The sequence below is a fragment of the Sarcophilus harrisii genome, chromosome 5 (genome assembly GCF_902635505.1).
Source record: "Sarcophilus harrisii chromosome 5, mSarHar1.11, whole genome shotgun sequence".
NCBI lineage: Eukaryota > Metazoa > Chordata > Mammalia > Dasyuromorphia > Dasyuridae > Sarcophilus > Sarcophilus harrisii.
In genome coordinates, this window is record NC_045430.1 from 98889744 (window position 1) to 98912447 (window position 22704).

Here is a 22704-nt window from a genome sequence, read left to right on the forward strand (position 1 = left end):
CAGTTTCATGTTACAGTGATCAACAAAACAGTGACATCTTGCTTCTAGATTTGAATGTTATCTAAGATGACATATGTAAAAGAAGGAATAGGTTAAAACTATAAGATTCCATTTGATTCTAAATCTAAGAGTTAATTAAACTAGTTATACTGAAAATGCCTACCTTCAAACATATTTGAGATCTATTCAAAGAATATGGCACAAGGAATCAACTTCCTCCCATAACAGAATATTTGAAAAAAAAAAAAAAACCCTTTAAATTAAATTTATAAGCCCTAGGGCAACACAAAACCCATCAATTTAGAGGTGATTCCTTATTTAAACGTGCATGGAAAAGGTAGTTATAATTAATGGGAACATTCACAAACATCAAAACTCAGGACCACTCAGTGATATACTTTTTTTTTCCATTTTATAATTTATTTTTTCCATTACAATGTAGAGATAGTTTTCAATATTCATTTTTGTAAGATTTTGAGTTCCAAATTTTTTTCTCTCCTTCCTTTACTTCCTCTTCCTTCTCAAGAGAGCAAACAATCTAATATAGGTTACACATATACAATAATTCTAAACCTATTTTCATATTAATCATGTTGTGAAAGAAAAATCAGAACAAAAAAAAGAAAAAACAGAAGAAAAAAAGGTGAAAATAGTATGCTGTGATCCGCATTCAGTCTCTATAGTTCTTTCTTTGGATGTGGATGTCATTTTCCACCCCAAATCTATTGGAGTTGTCTTGGATCATTGTATTGCTGACAAGAACTAAGTCTGTTATAGTTGATCATCACACAATTTTGCTGTTACTATATACAATGTTCTCCTAATTCTGTTCATTTCACTCAGAAACTCAGCATCAATTCATGCAAATCTTTCCAGCTTTTCTGAAATTAGCCTGCTTATCATTTCTTATAGAACAATATTCCATTACATTCATATATCATAACTTATTCAGCCATTCCCCAATTGATGGGCATCCACTCAGTTTCCAATTACTTACCACCACAAAAAGGGCTGCTACATACATTTTTGCACATGTGGGTCCCTTTTCCCTCTTTTATTACATCAGAAGTGATACTGCTGGATTATACCCTTTGGGTATAGTTCCAAATTTCTCTCCAGTATGGTTAGATAGATTAACAACTCCACCAAAAATGCATTCATGTCCCAGTTTTCCTACATCCTCTTCAACATTATCACTATCTTTTCTTATAATCTTGGCCAATCTGATAGATTTTTTAAATTTGCACTTCTCTAATTAATAATAGTGATTTAGAGCATTTATCATTTGACTATTAAATGGCTTTAATTTCTTTATCTGAAAACTGTTCATTTCCTTTGACTATCAATTGGGGAATGACTTGCATTCTTATTAATTTAACTCAGTTCTTTATATATTTTAAAAATGAGGCTTTTAGCAGAAACACTAACTGTAAAAATAATTTCCCAGCTTTCTGCTTCTCTTCTAGTCTTGGCTTCATTGGTTTTATTCATGCAAATTTTTTAAAATTTAATGTAATCAAACTATCCATTTTGCATTTCATAATGCTCTCTATTTCTTGTTTATTCATAAATTCCTCCCTTCTCCAAAGATCTGACAGGCAAACCTGTTCCCCTAATTTATGATATTATCACCTTTATGTCTGAATTTTGAATCCATTCTGACCTTATTTTGGAAGAGGGTTAGATATATGAGTATATGCCTAATTCCTACCATACTATTTTCAAGTTTTCCCATAAATTTTTGTTGAATAGTGAGTTCTTATACCAGAAGCTAGTGTCTTTGCACTAAGTAAATAGTTTATCAAATATTATTCATTGACTATTGTGTCTTAAGTACCTAATCTATTCCACTGATCTACCACTCTATTTCTTAGTCAGTACTAAATGGTTTTGCCTTTTTATAATACAGGTATCATATGACTAGCTACTACCTTGCTTTTTCACTTTTTAAAAAAAATTAATTCCCTTGATATTCTTGACCCTTTGTTCTTCCAGGTGAATTCTGTTATTTTTCTGGCTCTATAAAATAACTTTTTGGCAGTTTGATTATTATGGAACTGAATAAGTAGATTAATTTAAGTAGAATTGTCGTTTTTATTATATTAGCTTGTCCTGCCTATGAACAAATGATACTTTTTTCAGTTGTTTAGATTTGATTTTATCTGTATGAAAATTGTTTTGTAAGTTTGTTCACATAGTTCCTGGGTTTGTCCTGACACATAGACTCCCAAATATTTTATATTTGTATGGCTATTTTATTTTCCAATACTATTTTATTTTTCTAAATATATGTAAAGATAGTTTTCATCATTCATTTTTGTAAAACTTTGTGTTCTAAATTTTTCTCCATCTCTTCCTTACCTCCTTCCTACTCAAGAGAGCAAGCAATCTAAAACTATGCAATCCTTTTAAATATATTTCTATATTTTTCATGTTATATAAGAAAAATCAGTCCAAAAAGAGAAATAAATGAGAAAGAAAAACAAACATACAAACAAACCAAAAGATGAAAATACTATGTTTCAATCCATAGTTCTCTCTCTGGAAGTGATTGGCATTTTCCATCCCAAGTCTACTGGAATTGCCTTGAATCGTTGCATTGTTGAGAAAAGCGAAGTCCATTACAATTGATCATTACATAATCTTGTTACTGTGTTCAATGTTTTCCTGGTCCTGCTCACTTCACTCAACATTAGTTCAAGTCTTGTTAGGCTTTTTCTGAAAGTACTCATATAAAAACTTTTAATCTTTACTCTTTATTTTATGTAAACAATTATTTCTACACTGAATTACTGATGTTCTCTGAAATTAAAAAAAAAAAAAGACTTGGGGGGAAAAAGAAGGTACTAGTAGATAGGTCAGGTTTTGACAGCTCAAGTGATGATGAGATAGAAATTTCCCTGAAAACTGAAGATGGCTGAATTGAGTGCTTGTTTCTTTTTTCATTCCCTGAATTAACTGGAAAAAAGTTCCATAAGGCTGCAATCAATCATTTATTAAGTCCTTTCTATGTGCCAAGCACTGTATTATGCCGAACGGACACACACACACACACACACACACACACACACACACAGAAAGAGAGAGGAGAGGAGAAAGAAGAGAAAGGAGAGAGAGAGGGGAGAGAGAGAGAAAGAGAGAAAAGAAAAGAAAAGAAAAGAGTCCCTACCTTCAAGTTTATATTCCACGAGGGAAGATGCATAAATAGTAGATGTATACAAAGGAAATACAAGTAAATTTTTATAGCACAGGGAGGACATTAATGGCATAAGTTCAAGAGAAGGTGTTATCTGAGCAAAATTCTGAAGAAAACAAGGGATTTTATGAGGAAGAATTGCATTCCAGATACAGGAGACATTTTATATCTTACTCCCTCTTCCTCCAAAGGAGATCAAAGCCAATGATGAGTTGTGAAAAGTAATAAGACTCTCTAAAGACTGTCAGCAATCCACAGGTAACTATAGGATGTTTTCATACAATAGATTGAGAGTTCATTTAATTCAACTTACTAATATTTTTTCACTTTATAGAAAGAGCCTTCATTATCAGCTTTAGTTATTTAAATTTATATTCCAAAAGGATGCCTTTAAAAATCCTAATGGCCTCCTTTCAATCTATTTGTACAAAGACACATCATAGAAACATATGATAACTATTAGGTAGTTATGTGACTTTCTCTAGTGACACTAATTTGGGATGCTGGATAGTGGGACCAAGAGTAAGGTTTAGTATTTCACAATAAGTACTTTTTGATACTTCTGAAAGCTAATAATTAGCCACTTTTCTTCCTTCCTTCCTTCCTTCCTTCCTTCCTTCCTTCCTTCCTTCCTTCCTTCCTTCCTTCTTTCCTTTCTTCCTTCTTTCTTTCAATAATCATTTATTAACAAACAAATACAATCTAAAAATGAAGATATTATTGGTGACACTCATTATGTAGTACAGTAAACTCTGATCAGATATTCCAATAATTATAATTCTCTTTAAATAGGCCCTTTAGTATTAATGGCACAAAAAGAATCTTGATATAAAATCCTGAGGCACTTACTATTGAGTGAAATAATTCTTATTTTCTGAAAGCTGTCAATCCAAAATATATACAATGTACATATTGTAACAAAATAAGTGATGAGCCTGAATTCCATTTCTACTACACTCTAACTCATGTTTACCACACTAAATCTTAGTCCCAGTTTTTATAACAAATGTAATCAATTTTTGGAGTCATTGATATATTCATTCAGTTTTCTAAACTCACTGATTGTGGTGAATACACTAGTAAAACAGAAGTAATCCACAGCATTGAGGGAAAGGAGGTGGTATAGGAATTGTTCTCTTTCCTCTTCACAGCGCAGAAAAGCATACCGTTTATAAAGTTTCCTGTAAGACAAGAATACTACTTCAGAAGACTGACTACCATAATTTTAAACCTACAAAAAATTTCTTATGTTAAATACACCCTTGCTTCAGATTTTAGATAGCAATATACAAAATAAACATAAGGACTGATGGTGAGAGAGCAGATTAATTTTCTTTTTTTTTTTTTAGATTAAACTATTATTATTATTATTTATTATACTTTTTTATTTACAAGTTATATACATGGGTAATTTTACAGGATTGACAATTGCCAAACCTTTTGTTCCAATTTTCCCCCTTCTTCCCCGCATCCCCTCCCCGAGATGTCAGGTTGACATGTTAAATATGTTAAACTATAAATTAAATACAATATAAGTATACATGTCCAAACGGTTATTTTGCTGTACAAAAAGAATTGGACTTCGAAATAGTGTACAATTAGCCTGTGCAGGAAATGCAGGAAATGCAGGCGGACAAAAATAGAGGGATTGGGAATTCTATGTAGTGGTTCATAGTCATCTCCCAGAGTTCTTTCACTGGGTGTTGCTGGTTCAGTTCATTACTGTTCTATTGGAACTGATTTGGTTGATCTCGTTGCTGAGGATGGCCAGGTCCATCAGAATTGATCATCATATAGTATTGTTGTTGAAGTATATAATGATCTCCTGGTCCTGCTCATTTCACTCAGCATCAGTTCATGTAAGTCTCTCCAGGCCTTTCTGAAATCATCCTCGTAGTCATTCCATTATATGGAATATGGAATATTCCATGATATTCATATACCACAATTTATTCATCCATTCTCCAATTGATGGGCATCCACTCGGTTTCCAGTTTCTGGCCACTACAAAGAGGGCTGCCACAAACATTCTTGCACACACAAGTCTTTTTCCCTTCTTTAAAATCTCTTTGGGATATAGGCCCAGTAGTAACATGAGCAGATTCATTTTCAACCTGGAACCACAGGAATGTGCAACATGGGCTAGTTCATATTTTTAGTCTTCCAAATGGGATCAACTTTGTTGGTACTATGATATATCATTAAATTCAGTTAAATAATTAATATCAGTTAAATAATCCCATAGCTGTTTGCTGAAATATCATGTTAAACAAAGGAGTGTGTGGATACAATATGATTCCAAAGGCCAAGTATGTGCAGATCTTATTCTAGGGAACTACAAGTCTGTATCCTCACACCTACTCCTAACCACTGAACATCATTTCCGGAGGATAAATTCAGTTTAGTTTTTTGACAAAGTAAAAGTCCGAACATCAAAGGTTAATAAATAGAATGAATGTGATAGCCTTTCCCAGGACCATTTTCCAACAAGATGACTTTTACTATAGAATTTACTTGCTCCTGATTTGCATACTATACCTTCTGGGTTAATGGTGAGGAGGTTTGTTGTACGCAGAATAGGTATGACCTTAACAACTGTTACTTGTTCCAATATATACAAGAGAGCTAATTGCCCAAATGTGTGTGCGTGCATGTGTGTGTGCATTCACATGTGTTCATGTGTGCATACACATTTGTGGAAATGGTACACTGAAAGAGCTAACTTTTGTAATCTCACTAATTTGTTTTTTTAAGCATACTAGTCACTAAAAAAAATCTTGAGAATAATAAGCTGTTCTTACTTAGTTAGTAGTTGATTAGAAACCAGCTGCTTGAGATGTTGAGATAAGAGCTTCTTTTCAAGAGATAATCTTATCCATGCCCGAGCTCGACCCACATCAGTCTTGATTTCACTCATATTCTGAATGTGTCTGAAGAAGAATGGCAAAAACAAAATGATGTAAATTTATAAGTATCACTTTAGACAGATAAAGAAACAAAGTGATATGACACTTGATAGTACAGTCATGTTTCACAAGGGAAGTACTCTGTAACACCAGAAAATTTAACATTTAAGTTGATTTTTTTTTTCTGAGGAAATTGGGGTTAAGTGACTTATCGAGGGTCACCCAGCTAGGAAGTGTTAAGTATCTGAGACCAGTTTTGAACTCAGGTCCTCCTGACTTCAGGGGTGGTGCTCTATCCACTGCACTAATTAACTGCCCCAATTTTATTTTTTGAAATAGCATACTTCCTTGTTTTAGGTTTAGCCTGTGCAAGCTTATGCTATGAACCTGAACAAAACACCTATCAATTTTGGAAATTAGATTTCCAAATAGTAGATTGGAAATGATATTACTATTGCTATTTAGTTATTTTTCCCACTCAACCCTCCCCCCAAAAAGACAAGCTAATCTATACATTCACAGCTTTACCATCTTGACTAAATATTATTTGTAAATTCAATTCATTAAAAAATTTCTTAGAGATAATTTTCCATACTGTCTTTGAGAATGCCTAAAATTATAAACCACATAACATGGAATAGTACTAAAGATAGCAATTAAAAGTTCTGTAAAATTTTGAAAGGCTTTTAATTAAGAAAATTATATTGTCATTTAAATTATCACCCACCCAACCTGACTGTTAAACACAGGTCTATTGCTGTATCCACTAAGCTTGAAATGACTTTCCAGATAATATTTTCCCCTACAAGAAAAAAAATTAGAGGCTGAAAGGATATTGAGGAAACTGTAACCCTAATAAAAAGGGGGAATTACCTTGCTAACTTGGTTTTTCCTTACCTACCTACCTCTTTACTTTTCTTTACATTTCAGAATGACTCCTGCTAGCTGTGAAATTAGCAAGAATATGGAGTATGCAGTCTTTAGATTTATACTCCCAATACTCATAACCCTACACATCCTAGACATTCCTATACAGTATTCCCTAATTTATAGTCTTGAGACTTTTGTAGAGGTTGTGCAAGACTACTGTTAACCTCCAAAGCTGCTATAATCAAATAATCTGAAGAAATGAGAATTAAGCTTTGTATCTCAGTCCCTACTACAAACTCCTAGGAATAGTATACAAAGTCTAATATCATTTTTGTGAGGCTATATCTTTTTTGAAGTAAAAACTATTACAGATAACTGCATATGAAATAAAACAAAATAGTATCAAGACATTTGAGAAACACATCCTCATGAAGGGCAGTAGAAAACTCAAGCAGCCAAAGCTCTGGTAAACCTTTGAAATAGCAGAGGCATTTTTCTAGCTCCATATAGAAATATCAATGCTGTTGACTGTAACCAATCAAGGCAAAAGGCATAGGTATTCATGTAACACCAAAGTATTTAATCCATATCCAAATGTACTCAAACCCCCTAATTACTTTATAGAATAGGTTCTTAACTGGGAGAGGGTCAATGAACATTAAAAAATATTTTTTCATAAATGCATTTTAATATAATTGGTTTCCTTCATAATCTTACACATTTTATACATTTTAAAATATTATTCCACAGTATTGGAACCTCCTAAGTCAGATATAATAAAAATGTCAGACAATTAACTGGTCAGAAACAAGTATAGGGAACATTTTCAGACACTGGGTGCAGGGTTTTATATTATCTGGCAACTCTCAATTCTGGGTTGTAGTTCCTGAATGGAGAGGAAAACTTGTGATGGTTGAGGTCCCAAGGTAGAGAGTAGGACTAGTGCTCATGACTATAAGGGAGAAGAGAATGTAGTTATAGTTTTAAGATCAAGAGGAGTATTACTTGTTGTGGTTGCAAGGTAACAGAGATGGTTCTTATTGTGAGACAAGAGCATAGACTAGGAAAACAGTGATGACATCTTTCCCTGAATAAAACACTGAAAATCTGTAAACCCCCAGTACTATCTCTGAAAACAGCAACATGAAAAAGCCTGAAGCTTGGGACAGGTAAGCAGAGGCCAACTTTATATAAAGTTCTAAGTCAAGAAACAGGCTGGGAAAATGAACAAAAAACAACAAAAAAGAACTTTGACCATAAAGAGCTATAATAGTGGCAAGGAAGACCAATAAATAAATGCAGAAGATAGCAAGAAGAAATCAACTACAAACAAAGGCTCAGAGAAAAATGTCAATTGGACAAGAATTCTTAGAAGAGTGAAAGACCACGATAATAGTAAGGAAAAAAATTGGAAAAGAGGATAATAAAAGAAAATAATAAAAGAGAGAATTAACACCTAGACAAAAAAGGCATAAGAATACTGAAGAAAACAACTTAAAAAACACATTTGGGAGGCAGCTAGGTGGTGCAGTGGACAGAGTACCCAGCCCTACAGGCAGGAGAATCTGAGTTCAAATCTAGTCTCAGCCACTTGACACTTCCTAGCTGTATGACCCTGGGCAAGTCACTTAATCCCAATTGCCTCAGCAAAAAACAAAAACAAAAACAAAACCCCCAAAAAACAGATTTGGCAAAATTATAAAAGGGGCCCAAAAATTCACTGAACAACTCCTTAAAACCCCAAAACAGCTCAATGAGAAAAGTTCAGTGAAGAAAAACTCCTTAAAAATTAGAATGGGGCAGTGGGAAACTAAGGACTTCAAAGTCCTCAAAAATAAAAAACAATAAAAATCAAAAGAATGAAAAAAGTAGAGGAAAATGTAAATATCTCATCAAAAACAAAAACAAAACAAATGAACTACAAAAAAAAGAAAGAGGAAAGATAATTTAAATTGGACCTCTAAATAAAATAGTAGCCAGGAGACTACAACATATATCACAAAGATTATACATGGTGACAATATGGTCTTTATACCAAGAATGCAGGGGTGGTTTAACATTAGGAAAACTATTAACATAATTGATTATCAAAAGTGATAAGTCATATGATTCTATTAATAGATTCAGAACAATCTTTTGACAGATTATTTTGACAAAATACAACTCATTCCTATTAAAACATTTGAAATCATAAGTACGAGTGGACTTTTCCTTAAAAAAATAAGAAGCATCTACCTAAAACAATCAGAAAGTATTACTTATAACAGGGATAGGCTAAAAGCTTTCTCAATAAGAGTAGGAGTGAAATAAAATTATCAATATTATTTAATACTGTATTAAAAATGCTAACAGTAGCAACAAGAGAAGAATGAGAAATTTAAGGAATTAGAATAGGCAATGAGGCAGATTATAAAATGATACATTTGAAAAATCTTAAAGACTAAAACTTAGTTGAAACAATTAATAATTTTAGCAAAATAGCAGAATATAAAATAAACCCACACAAGTCATCAGCATTTCTATGCCACCAACAAAATCCTGCAATAAGAGACAGTAACATATCCCAATTAAAATATATCATAGACAGATTAAAATACTTGCCAAAACAAATTCAGGAACTACATGAATTTAATTATAAAACACTTTTTGTGCAAATAAAGTCAGATTTAAATCACTGGAAAAATATTAATTGCTCATGGGCAGGCAGATTCAGTATTATAAAAAAGATAATTTTACTTAAACTAATCTATTTATTCAATGCTATACCAATTAAACTACCAAGAGATTATTTTATTGAGCTAAAGAGAATAATAATGGAATTCATTTGAAAAAATGAAGGGTTGGGAATATATCAAGAGGCATGGTAAAAAAGACTGGAAGGAAAAAGGCTTTGCTGAGGCAGAGCTTGCACTGTCTTGGAAGAAAGTGATGATTGACACTACTTGGTACTGGTTACAGGGGTCTTCAAACTACGGCCCACGGGCCAATTGCAGCAACTGAGGACCATTATCCCCTCACCCAAGGTTATGAAGTTTCTTTATTTAAAGGCCCACAAAACAAAGTTTTTGTTTTTACTATAGTCCTGCCCTCCAACAGTCCGAGGGCCAGTGAACTGGCCCCCTATTTAAAAAGTTTGAGGACCCCTGGACCGTTAGGAGATGGAGGAGTGGAATGGTGGAGCACTGTAGACATACAACATACAAGTATAGGATTTAGGTTTTGGGGATTGGAATACACTATTTGATGGAGATTGTTGGGAGGGCTCAAGGACAATGTGGTAGAGAGTGGATATAGATCAATATCTTACAACATTTACCAAGATGGGGTTAGGGTGGATACATGGCCTAGAAATAAAAGGATATATTATAGGAAAATTTTAAAAACATGGGAACACATTATCGGACTTGTAATTAGAGAAGATTATAAATAAATAAGAGATAAAGAGCACCGTGCAATGTAAAATAGATAATAAACAAACAGGGAACTTACTTTGTTAAGGGCTAAACTTTAAAGGGCTTTTAAAGGGCTAACCTTTTCTGGCTGAAATGGGGCAGATGTTAAGAAAAGATTCTCGTCCATCCCCAGCCCTACCTCCAGCCCCGCCCCGAAGGGGCACTACAGAAAGCATAATTAAGTTTATCAAGGAGCAAGGCTTATTTATAACTCAAAAAGATCGCTAGACTCTTGGGTACATTAGAATTTACTGCCTCTTGGTTCTTAGAGGAAGAACAAATTAGGCCAGATAATTGGAAACTGGTGGGACAACAACTATGTGAATACTACAATGATAAAGGTCCTCGTTCAATTTCATTGGAAGCATTCTATGTAAACAACATAATACAGTTGGCCTTAAAGAATCCTGCAAGTTAAAGAAAAAAGAAAAGTTTTAGGAACAGCCAGATGAGGAAGTGTAAGGAAAAAGAGGAAGACAATGAAAAGATTAATGACCATATCCCCACAGGGCATGGAGATTTAAGTGAGATTCAAGGGTGTGGTGTCTTTCCATCTCACCAGGCAGCTTCAACCCTGCCTATGAAGCAGATAATTGTCCCTCCCCCATCAACTCCACTTTCCAGGATGGAGAGAGGAGGAGTAGCAGGAAGGGCAGTGACACCACCAGCACATCCCCCCCAGCAACCACCCCCTCCTATGAGTAGATTGAAAAAGGCAGTACTTAAAGCTACAGAGGAAGGGAAGAATATAGGTGAGTTACAACTACAAATTTATCCTGTGATTCAACAGTTTAACTCTTCAGGTCAAGAAAGTAGAAGATATGCTCCTTTTGATATAGAAATCCTCAAAGACCTGAAAAAGGCTTGCACTCTTTATGGGGCTACATCAGCTTATGTTAAGATGTTATTACAGAATTTGGCTTATGTAGTCTTAACCCCTAGGGACTGGAAATCTCTAGCAAGGACATGCTTAGAACTTGGACAAAACTTGTTGTGGCTTTCTGAATATAATGAGCTCTGTAGGAAACAAGCCCAACAAAATAGTCAAAGTGGAGTTAATACTTCAATTCAAGTATTGTGACCAACTAACAGGTGTAGGTTTTTATACAGACATCTCTGTACAGATTAATTATTCCATAGAAGTATATGAGCAAATTGCTGCTGTTGCTATCAAAGCATGGGCTTCTCTCCACAATTAAAACAACAAGGGTGAAGCCTTCACAAAAATAACACAAGGGCCAAATGAACTCTTGCTGATTTTGTGGGATGTCTGCAGATAGCTGTCATATGAACTAATGGTGAAAATACAGTAACAGACATTTTGATAAGGCAACTTGCTAAAGAAAATGCTAATGAGGTTTGTAGAAGAATTATACTAGGACCACGCAAGGATGCTCCTTTAGAGCTGTGCCACAGTGGGCACAAATGCCTTTTATAGCCAGGCTATGATGCAGACTTCCCAAGATCCCAACATGGGAAGCCGGGGTCCCTTTTGGCAAGGGACTTCCAGAGAGACTCGTCAATGCTTTCAGTGTGGTAAAGTAGAGCATCTGAAAGCTCAATGTTGGCATAGAGACAGAATGAAAAAAAAAGATGGGAGAACAAGACCCAATATCCCATGTCCAAAATGCAACAGAGGCCATTGGGCCTCAGAATGTAGACTGATTCAGGGAAACGGGATGAGGGGCCCAGTCCCAGGGCCCCAGGCAAAAAACACTTAGGGCATGATGGCAGTCGATGGTGCACCCAGGGAGTGCCTAGAAGTCCAGTATCCAGACATGACCAATCAGCCAGGAAGCCATCTGATATGAGAAAGGGATTACACAATCAATCAGCCAGGAAGCAATCTGATGGAAGAAAAGGATTACAATTGGGGAGAAGAGAGTTGTATGAACCTGGGACAATTGAGATACCCCCTGGAGAAGTGAAATCTGTTCCTTTCCAGGTTATGGATCCCTTTCCTCCAGGCACAGTAGATGTGACCATTTCACTTCCTGAGAATACGTACAAAACAGTGTCCATCCGCACACTGATGTGGGAAACTGGGGAATGTGTAGATAATATCCCAGTCACTAATACAGGTAGACAATGTGTGACATCAATCAGGAGAAATAGTAGCATCAGGGTTACTGATACAGACTCCTAATAAGCAATATGGTGATAGTCGCCCAGATTCTGACTCCAACCAACAAAATCCAGGAATAAACGGACAGCAGCTGTAACAACTGACCGACCTATGCTCATGATCTATATAAATGGCCTTCCATTAGAAGGATTGGTAGACACTGGTGCAGATCATACAATCATTAGAGGTGCCAACTGGCCTAGTCACTGGCCAAAGATTAAGGCAGACACCTATATGTCTGGCATAGGAGGATTAATAGCAGCTGAAGTTAGTGCTGTCCCTTTGAGATGGACTTTTGAAGGCGAAACAGGAGTTTTTGCTCCTTTTATAGTTGAAAAAATCCCCATCAATGAGGAGAGACATTTTACAACAATTAGGATTAAAAATGAGTACTTCGGTTTTTTAGAAAGGGCTGCTGTTGAAGGCCTGCCAACACTTTCACCTGTTCTTATCCAATGGAAAACTGATACACCAATGTGGATAGAACAGTGGCCCTTAGGTAACGATAAAATTCAGGCCTTATTAGATATAGTACAGGAGCAACTTGACCAAGGACACTTACAACCTTCTCTAAGTCCTTGGAATTCTCCAATATTTGTTGTAAGAAAGAAATCTGGAAAATGGAGGATGTTGACTGATTTAAGAAAGGTAAATGAACAGATGGAAACTATGGGAACCCTTCAGCCTGGACTTCCACCTCCTATTCAATTGCCTAGACAATGGCCTCTTTGGGTTATAGACATTAAAGATTCTTTCTATTCTATCCCTCTAGATAAGGAGGATACGAAAAGATTTGCCTTTTCAGTACCCAGCATTAACTTAGCTGAGCCTTATAAAAGATATGAAAGGACAGTTTTGCCACAGGGAATGAAAAACAGCCCTACTATGTGTCAAATGTATGTTGCTGCTGCTCTTACTCCAGTAAGAAAAGCATTTCCAAAAGTAATGTTATTACATTACATGGATGACATATTGGGATGTGCACCTGAGGAAGAAATGCTACAAGCATGTCTACAAAAGACTATAAAAACACGGAGGAACTACAAATTGCACATAGCTCCAAAAAAAAATTCAAAGACATGCTCCTTTTCAATATTTAGGATATGAAGTATATCCTAAGGTGCTTACAGTACAAAAGCTTTCTTTAAGAACAGAGAAGTTGAACACCTTACATGACTTTCAGAAATTAATAGGAGATATCCAATGGATGTGTCCAGTGTTAGGCTTGACTGCCTATCAATTGCAACCGTTATATGACATTTTAAGGGGAGATAGTGCTTTAAACTCACCACACCAGCTTACCAAAGAAGCTCAAGAGGCTATGAGAGAAGTTGAACTGGCTTATGCAATGTGGTTGAAAGAGTCACTCAAAAACCCTTGAAAATATCAGTTTTTGCTACACAAGAAGCACCCACAGCAGTCCTTCATCAAGGAGACAGTGTGGTAGAGTGGGTGAACCTCCCACCACAACCAGAACAAAGCCTTACTCCTTACCCAGTGCTTGTGGCTAGAATTTTATTAAAGGCTATTAAGCAAGCAGTACAATTATTTGGGATAATACCTGACAAGATATACACCTTTTATACTAATACACAAATTAATGTGTGCTGTGAAACCATGCCAAAATGGCAAATTTTATTAGCCATGGCTCCAAATTTTACATACAGGTCTCCATTAAAGATAACCAGATTACATAATTGGCAATGGATTCTTGAAGAAAAGGTTTCTAAAGTTCCCCTTAAAGGATCAACCATCTTTACAGATGCATCCAAATATAATATTTGTGGTGTATACTCTTGTGACTTAACTATAAAGAGAATAATAGTCAGAACTCCTTTTCAGTCCACTCACCAGAATGAATTGTATGCAATCATTCTAGCTCTTACTTATTATCCAGGAAATATAAATATAATGTCTGATTTGGCCTATTCAGTAGGTGTGGTACAACGAATTGCCATAGCCCAAATAAAATTTGTAGCCTCTAATATATATCAGCTCTTTAAGGAACTTCAAGAGCAAGTGAGAAAGCATCCAGGTAAGATTTATATCTTGCATGTTCACTCTCATAGTGGACTTCCAGGTCCTATTTTTTATGGTAATTCAAAGGCAGATAGCCTTCTAACCATGTTGGCCAATACTCCTTTATTTGAGGAAGCCCAAGAATCTCATTTTAAATATCATCAGGCTGCTCGAGCTTTATGTTTACAATTTGGCATAACAAGAGAGGAAGCTAGCAGCATTGTAAAAGCCTGTACATCTTGCCTTCCTTTCCACGCTCCTACACTGCCTCCAGGGAAGAACTCTCTTCGTTTGAGAATCAATGAAATTTGGCAAATGGATGTGACCCATTATGAATCTTTTGGTCGCCTGTCTTTTATCCATGTTGTGGTAGACACCTTTTCAGGATTCACTTTTGCAATACCAGCAGCAAAAGAGACAATTATCTGGGACAAGACCTGACAAAATATACACCTTCTATACTAATACACAAATTAAAGTGTGCTGTGAGACCGTCCCAGAGTGGCAAATTTTATTAGCCATGGCTCCAAATTTTACACACGGGTCTCCATTAAAGATAACTAGACTATTACATAATTGGCGATGGATTCTTGAAGAAAGGGTCTCTAAGTTCCTCTTAAAGGACTGACTATCTTTACAGATGCATCCAAACATAATATTTGCCCTGTATACTCTCGTGAATTAACTATAAAGAGAGTAGTCAGAACTCCTTTTCAGTCCACTCAGCAGAATGCAATCATTCTAGCTCTTACTTATTATCCAGGAGACATAAATATAATATCTGATTTGGCCTATTCAGTAGGTGTGGTACAACGAATTGCCATAGCCCAAATAAAATTTGTAGCCTCTAATATATATCAGCTCTTTAAGGAACTTCAAGAGCAAGTGAGAAAGCATCCAGGTAAGATTTATATCTTGCATGTTCACTCTCATAGTGGACTTCCAGGTCCTATTTTTTATGGTAATTCAAAGGCAGATAGCCTTCTAACCATGTTGGCCAATACTCCTTTATTTGAGGAAGCCCAAGAATCTCATTTTAAATATCATCAGGCTGCTCGAGCTTTATGTTTACAATTTGGCATAACAAGAGAGGAAGCTAGCAGCATTGTAAAAGCCTGTACAGCTTGCATTCCTTTCCACACTCCTATACTACCCTCCAGGAAAGAACCTTCATGGTTTGAGACCCAATGAAATTTGGCAAATGGATGTGACTCATTATAAATCTTTTGGTCGCCTGTCTTTTATCCATGTTGTGGTAGATATTTTTTTCAGGATTCACTTTTGCAATACCAGCAACAAAAGAGACAGCCCGAGTGGTCACTGAATTCCTTATACAAACATTTGCAATTATGGGTGTGCCACAAGCAATAAAAACAGACAATGGACATGCATATACTTCTAAACATTTTGCACACTTTTGTGTATAGTATAAGATTTTACACATTACTGGCATACCCTTTAATCCTCAAGGACAGGCAAAAAGAGAGAAGAAACAGAGACATTAAGATGCTCCTCCAAAAAAAAACCAAAAGAAAGGGGGGGCCACAAGTAACCCTAGAGAACTTTTAAATCTAGCTCTTTGTACTATTAATTTCTTGATTTTTGACAAAGATGCACTGGCTCTGGCAGATAGGTTTTATAACCCACCGGAAGGGCAATGTCCAGTGCAAGCAGCTCCACTATCTTTAGATAATCACCAGGTGATGTGGAGAGACCCAGAAAGCAGTGATTGGAAGGAACCAGATAGGTAACTGCTTGGGGGAGAGGATTTGCTTGTATCTCTACAGGTGGAGAAGGAATCAGATGGGTGCCAACGAGCTGTGTTCACCTTGTCCATCGGAGAGAGACTGAGCAGACCCCTGAAACAAAGGAGAAGACCCAAGAAACACCGGGTGGTTCCATAGCTGACTGTGCCCACCACTGAAAGACCATGGCAGTTATGGCATTTGAATCATGGACATCAAAAATTGTTGGATTTCAAAACCCTCAGGAATCACTGGATTTTCTGAGAAATGATAAGACTGTTGCAGGACTTTAAAAACTTGCAGGGATCATTGTATTCCCTCACACATGAAGCAATGGACAATAGATTGGTTTTGGAGTATCTCTTGGCTGCTGAAGAAGGCGTATGTGTGACTGTTGTTTACATACTCTTCCTTCTAGGACTTCTGGAAATCTTTTACAATACCATGTTGATTTATATTGTTTGTTATAGCACTACTTGCATGTACAATTCATGTTTGTTACAGCATATTGAGCCTGCACTCACTGTGGAGAGTCATCACTAATAGCCTGTGCGTTATTGCTATGTGCTTGTTTAATATCTCCCATGCTGATGGGTTTGTGCATACCTGTTTCTAATAAGACCTTTCAGTCCAGAAACCCGCTAGCAATCCCCACTTCCCTTTAGTGTTTTTCATCTTCCTTTCTGAGATGTCAGGGAGGGCGTGATCATCTCCTTTTTAGTGCTTTCACCTCTCTTCCTGAGAAGTCAGGGAGGGCGTGATCACCTCCCCTTGGGGTTCTTACCTCTCTGAGAGGTCAGGGATGGCATGACCACCTGTGTTCTAAAACAAAAGAAAGCGGGAGATTGTAATGGGCTGAAACTAAGTTGATGCACTGAGGTCCAAGCACTTAAGGCTAATTACTAATTGGACAATACTCTATTAGCATATCCTTGGAGAAAGAATGGCCTTGCCCACTACTCTGTGCAGGCTTGATCTGTTGGTGTATAGAGAGACTGGGTGGAGGAATTAGAGGGTGGAGTAGGACAAGCGAGGTGGCTCCAGGTGGGAGAAGAAAGGAGATTCCTGTGTCCACTCTCTCCCCTCTGGCTTTGAAAAAGAATAAAGATTGCTTATCCTGACTCTGGCTGATTCTAAAGTATCCAGGATGCTAACAAGGTCTTCACAATTGTGGTATGTGAATATTATGGAATATTATTGTTCTGTAAGAAATGACCAACAGAATGATTTCAGAAAGGCCTGGAGAGACTTACATGAACTTATACTGAGGGAAATGATCAGGACCAGGAGATCATATATACTTCAACAACAATACTTTATGATAATCAATTCTGATGAACGTGGCCCCCTTCAGCAATGAGAGGAACCAAATCAGTTCCAATAGAGCAGTAATGAATTGAACCAGCTACACCAAGCAAAAGAACTCTAGGAGATGACTATGAACCACTATATAGAATTCCCAATCCCTCTATTTTTGTCCACCTACATTTTTGACTTCCTTCACAGGCTAATTGTACACTATTTCAAAGTCCGATTCTTTTTGTACAGCAAATAACTGTTTGGACATGTATACTTATATTGTATTTAATTTATACTTTAACATATTTAACTTGTATTGGTCAACCTGCCATCTGGGGGAGGGGGTGGAGGGAAGAAGGGGAAAAATTGGAACAAAAGGTTTGGCAATTGTCAGTGCTTTAAAATTACCCATGCATATAACTTGTAAATAAAAAGCTATTAAAAAAAAAACAAAAAAAACAAAAAAGAAATGACGCCTTTATCAAAGACATGTCTCAGAATTTTTTTTCACAGATACTTTGCTGTTTTTCTCTCCATTTTATTTTTCCCCTCCTCATTTATTCTATTCTCTCTCTCCTTTCCTTCTCCAAAAGACTTCTGATTCTTATTTCACTCTCCTCTAATTTGCCTTCCCTTCTAATCCCCCTGTGCTCTACTTTCACCCTGGTGCAACAAATCTTTCCTGCTGACCTTCCAAGTTTTCCTGGCCTGGAAAATTGTTTTACGGCATCTTTTGGTGGATTTTGCTATCCTAGAATTTGTTTAGAGTCAGTATTTAAAGAAATTTGGGCAAAACCTTACCTTTACTCTGTCTCTTGATTTTGTCTTTTCTAAAAGGATATTTTTACCTAAAAGCAGGTAAGAAATTCACAGCATTTTGTTTCAGACAAGGGAATAAATGTGATTGCCATCTAGAAAGGAGGACAATCAGAGAGGACCTAAGACTAGAAAGCTAACAGCAACAACATGATCAAATGATCCAACCCTTCAAAAATCCCAATCTTTCTCTAGTAAGAAAGAACCAGATACACTATATTTAGTTCTGAGTACCTTTATCGTGGAAAATTCAATGGAGAAAAAAACAGAAATGAGTAGAGAAAACAGTAACTAAATAATGAGAAGAAATTAGTAATGTATGACAAATTAAGTGATAAGTATAAAGATTACTAAATTAAAAATTAAGAAAGAATAATAGTTCACAAATATTTGAAAGCACTGAACAATACTCTGGAAAAAGAAGGAGCTATTTATATATTGCATAGTGGAAAAAGGATAAATGAAGGAAAACTCAGGCTAAATGATTAAAACAATTCTTTAAGAGTTTGACACATGATTGTGGAATATTTTCTTAAGAACTGAAATCACATATTATATGGGTACCAGGACTGCTAGATAATGCAATGGATAGACTGCTGGGTCTGAAATCAGGAAGACATCTTCCCGAGTTTAAATCTGGCCTCAAACATTTATTAGCTGTTTGACCATAGGCAAGTCACTTAATCTTGTTCCTAATCTGTGAAATGAGCCAGAGAAGAAAATGGCAAACCACTCCAGTATTTTTGCCATGAAAAGCCCAAATGTGATTTCAAAGAGTCAGACATGACTGAAACAACTGAACAACAATTACACGAGTATTAAGAAATTAGGCTCTGTTCACATGAGGAATAAATATGCACTGAAAATAGCCTTGCAACATAGTAAGATTTTACTGTACAAGTACAATATTTTTACTCTAAATTCTAATGCTGACATGGAGATTTTTTACACCAAGGATTTCATTACCATCCCACTTCAACCATTTACCATTGTAGTCCTATTTGTAGTTTTTGAACAGAAGAGTTGTCCAAAAACTAGAGATAGGGAATTGTCAAAATCTCCCTAAAGGAAAAGAAAGCAGTTACATCAAATTTATAAGACAATAAGTTTAATGTCAATTCCTAGTATAATTTTAAAACAGATGATAAAAATTTTATTCAAAAAAAAGTAATCACTAAGAGATAGAGAGGGTTAATTAAGAATAAGTCACACCATATAAAAACAAAATTAGTGTACCAGGACAAAAATCTTTTTTACTGAATATCTCTGGTAAAGGTTTGGTATACAGGATAGATAGCAAGAAATAGGTAAAGCCAAAATCTACCCCCCCCCAGTGGAAATGTGGTCAAAAGATATGACCAAATAGAATATTTTTTAAAGTCCTATAAACAATTTTTTCCTACTTTATCATTTTAATTTCTAAAAAAATTAGTGTTTTATTTTTCCCCAATTACATGTAAAAATAAATTTTTAACATTCATTTTTAAAACCTTGTGTTCCACATTTTCTTCCTTACAGTAGAGGATACCATCATCCACTCATCCACTTATTCGGTCAGGTTCTCAGCCTGGTCATCTTTGATGATTCACTCTGACCCTCCATATCCAGTTTTTTACCAAGCTCTATCATTTCGCATGCTGTCTCTTCTCTCTTTTGCTATCACACTAGTGCAGACCCTCATCACCTCATGCTAGATTGTTACAATCCAGCTTCCTAGATGACTTCCCTGTCCTAAATCTCTATTTCAGACCATTCTCCACTCAGCTGCCAAAGTAATCCTCCTAAAGTATGGACATCTGACCATGTCACTCTATACTTAAATTTCAGTAGCTCCTTATTACCTTAAGAATCAAATTTTTAAAAATCTTCTGTTTAATATAAAAAGCATTTCATAGCCTGCCTCACACACATTTCCATTCTTTTTATATCTTCTTCCAGCATTATAGACTTAGTGATCTAGTCATACTGTCCTTCTTGCATAAGACACAGTCATCTCCAGACTCCAAACCATCTTCTTCCTTCTTTCCCTTTCCACCCCCTTGTTGAGAAGGCAAGCAATTCTATATAAGTTATACATGAATAGTCATACAAAACATATTTCCATATTAGTCATGTTGTTAAAAGAAAATATAGAAACTTCCCCCAAAAAAATGTTCAAGAAAAATAAAGTAAAAAAAAAAAAAAAAAGTATGCTTTGGTTTGTATTCAGACACCATCAGTTCTTTCTCTGGGGATGAATAGCATTTTTCATTATATGCCCTTCAGAGTTGTTTTAGATCACTATATTGCTGAGAATAGCTAAATCATTTACAGCTGATCATCTTTTTTTTTTTTTTTTTTTTTTTAATTAAAGCTTTTTATTTACAAAACATATGCATGGGTAATTTTTCAACATTGACCCTTGTAAAACCTTGTCCAAATTTTCCCCTTCTTCCCCCCACCCTCTCCCCTAGATGGCAGGTAGTCCAAAATTTAAGTTAAATACAATATATGTATACATATTTATACAGTTATCTTGCTGCACAAGAAAAATCAGATCAAGAAGGAAGAAAAAGAAAAACTGCGAAAGAAAACAAAATATAAGCAAACAACAACATAGCCATTCCTTAGTTGATGAGCAGAACCACAATTTCCAATTCTTTACCACCAGAAAAGAGCTGCTATAAATATTTTTGTAAATATAGACCTTTTTCCTTTTTGTTTTTGTTTTTTTAATCTCTTTTGGGATACAGATCTAGTAGTGGAATTGCTAGGCCAAGGGATATGAATGGTTTTATAGTCCTTTGGCATAGCTCCAAATTCCTCTATAGAACAACTGAATTAATTTACAACTCTATCAACAGTACATCAATGTCATTTTTTTCATATCCCCTCCAACACTGGTTATTTTCCTTTTCCGTCCTATTAGCCAAATTAATACATGTGAGGTATTATCTCAGAAATGGTTAATTTCTTTCTTTTTTAAAACAATTAATCACCACATGAAACAACACTTGAAATTATCAAAAATAAGGGAAATGCTAATCTAAATAACTTATGGCTTCTTTACCTTGTATCTAGCAAAGTATTAAACATGACAAAACATGAGAATTATTAATGTTGGAAAGAATATGGAGAGATAAGCAGACGAATATATTGTTGTGAATTAGTACAACTATTTTGGAATTATGTAAATAAAGGGGCTAAAATGTTCAGACTCTTTTACCCAGAGATACCATTTCTAGATATGTATTCCAAGAAGGTTTAATGAGAAAGAAAGAGAGAGAAAGAGAGGTTCCACATGCACAACAATGTTTGTAACAAAATATTTTGTGGTAGCAAAAAAGGAATAAACAAATTATGGTACATGAACATAATGCAAGAAGTGACAAACAACATTAGTTTGTGGAAGAATGAAAAGACCTATCAAGTGATGTAAAATAAAGTAAACAGAGAATGTTGAAAACTATATACACAATATCTGGCAGAGAAGGGGAAGGAAAGAATTCCAGGTATAGAAGATGGTTTGGAGTCTGGAGATGACTGTGTCTTATGCAAGAAGGACAGTATGACTAGATCACTAAGTCTATAATGCTGGAAGAAGATATAAAAAGAATGGAAATGTGTGTGAGGCAGGCTATGAAATGCTTTTTATATTAAACAGAAGATTTTTAAAAATTTGATTCTTAAGGTAATAAGGAGCTACTGAAATTTAAGTATAGAGTGACATGGTCAGATGTCTATACTTTAGGAGGATTACTTTGGCAGCTGAGTGGAGAATGGTCTGAAATAGAGATTTAGGACAGGGAAGTCATCTAGGAAGCTGGACTGCAACAATCCAGCATGAGGTGATGAGGGTCTGCACTAGTGTGATAGCAAAAGAGAGAAGAGACAGCATGCGAAATGATAGAGCTTGGTAAAAAACTGGATATGGAGGGTCAGAGTGAATCATCAAAGATGACCAGGCTGAGAACCTGACCGAATAAATGGATGAGTGGATGATGGTATCCTCTACTGTAATAGAAAAGTTGGGGGAGAAGAGTATTTAGGGATGGGAAGAAAGATAATGATTTCAATCTTAGACATAGTAAATTTAAGATGTCTATGATATATCCAATTTGATAAAAATTGAATTCATGGTAAATGATGAGATTACCAAATGATGATATAAAAGGGAGAGGATGTTGGATAAAGCCCTGTGAGACTCAACTAGGGTTTTAGCAGGAGCTTTCAGATATGTGATATGTAGGAAGAATACCAGGAGAGAGTAGTATCGCAGCAATCTAGAGAGGAGACA

General features: G+C 35.6%; 1 protein-coding gene across 3 annotated transcripts in view; it reads right to left on the reverse strand.

Annotated features, from left to right (window-relative positions):
• The window catches only part of DENND5B (DENN domain containing 5B), a 217500-nt gene that overhangs the window by 21409 nt on the left and 173387 nt on the right, over positions 1-22704 (reverse strand). For all 3 annotated transcript variants that reach the window (XM_031938131.1, XM_031938133.1, XM_031938132.1), the window contains 2 exons: positions 5998-6126; positions 4256-4377 (listed from right to left, as the gene is read on the reverse strand). In XM_031938131.1, coding sequence (XP_031793991.1) covers positions 4256-4377; positions 5998-6126 — 251 coding nt within the window. The remainder of the gene's footprint in view (positions 1-4255; positions 4378-5997; positions 6127-22704) is intronic.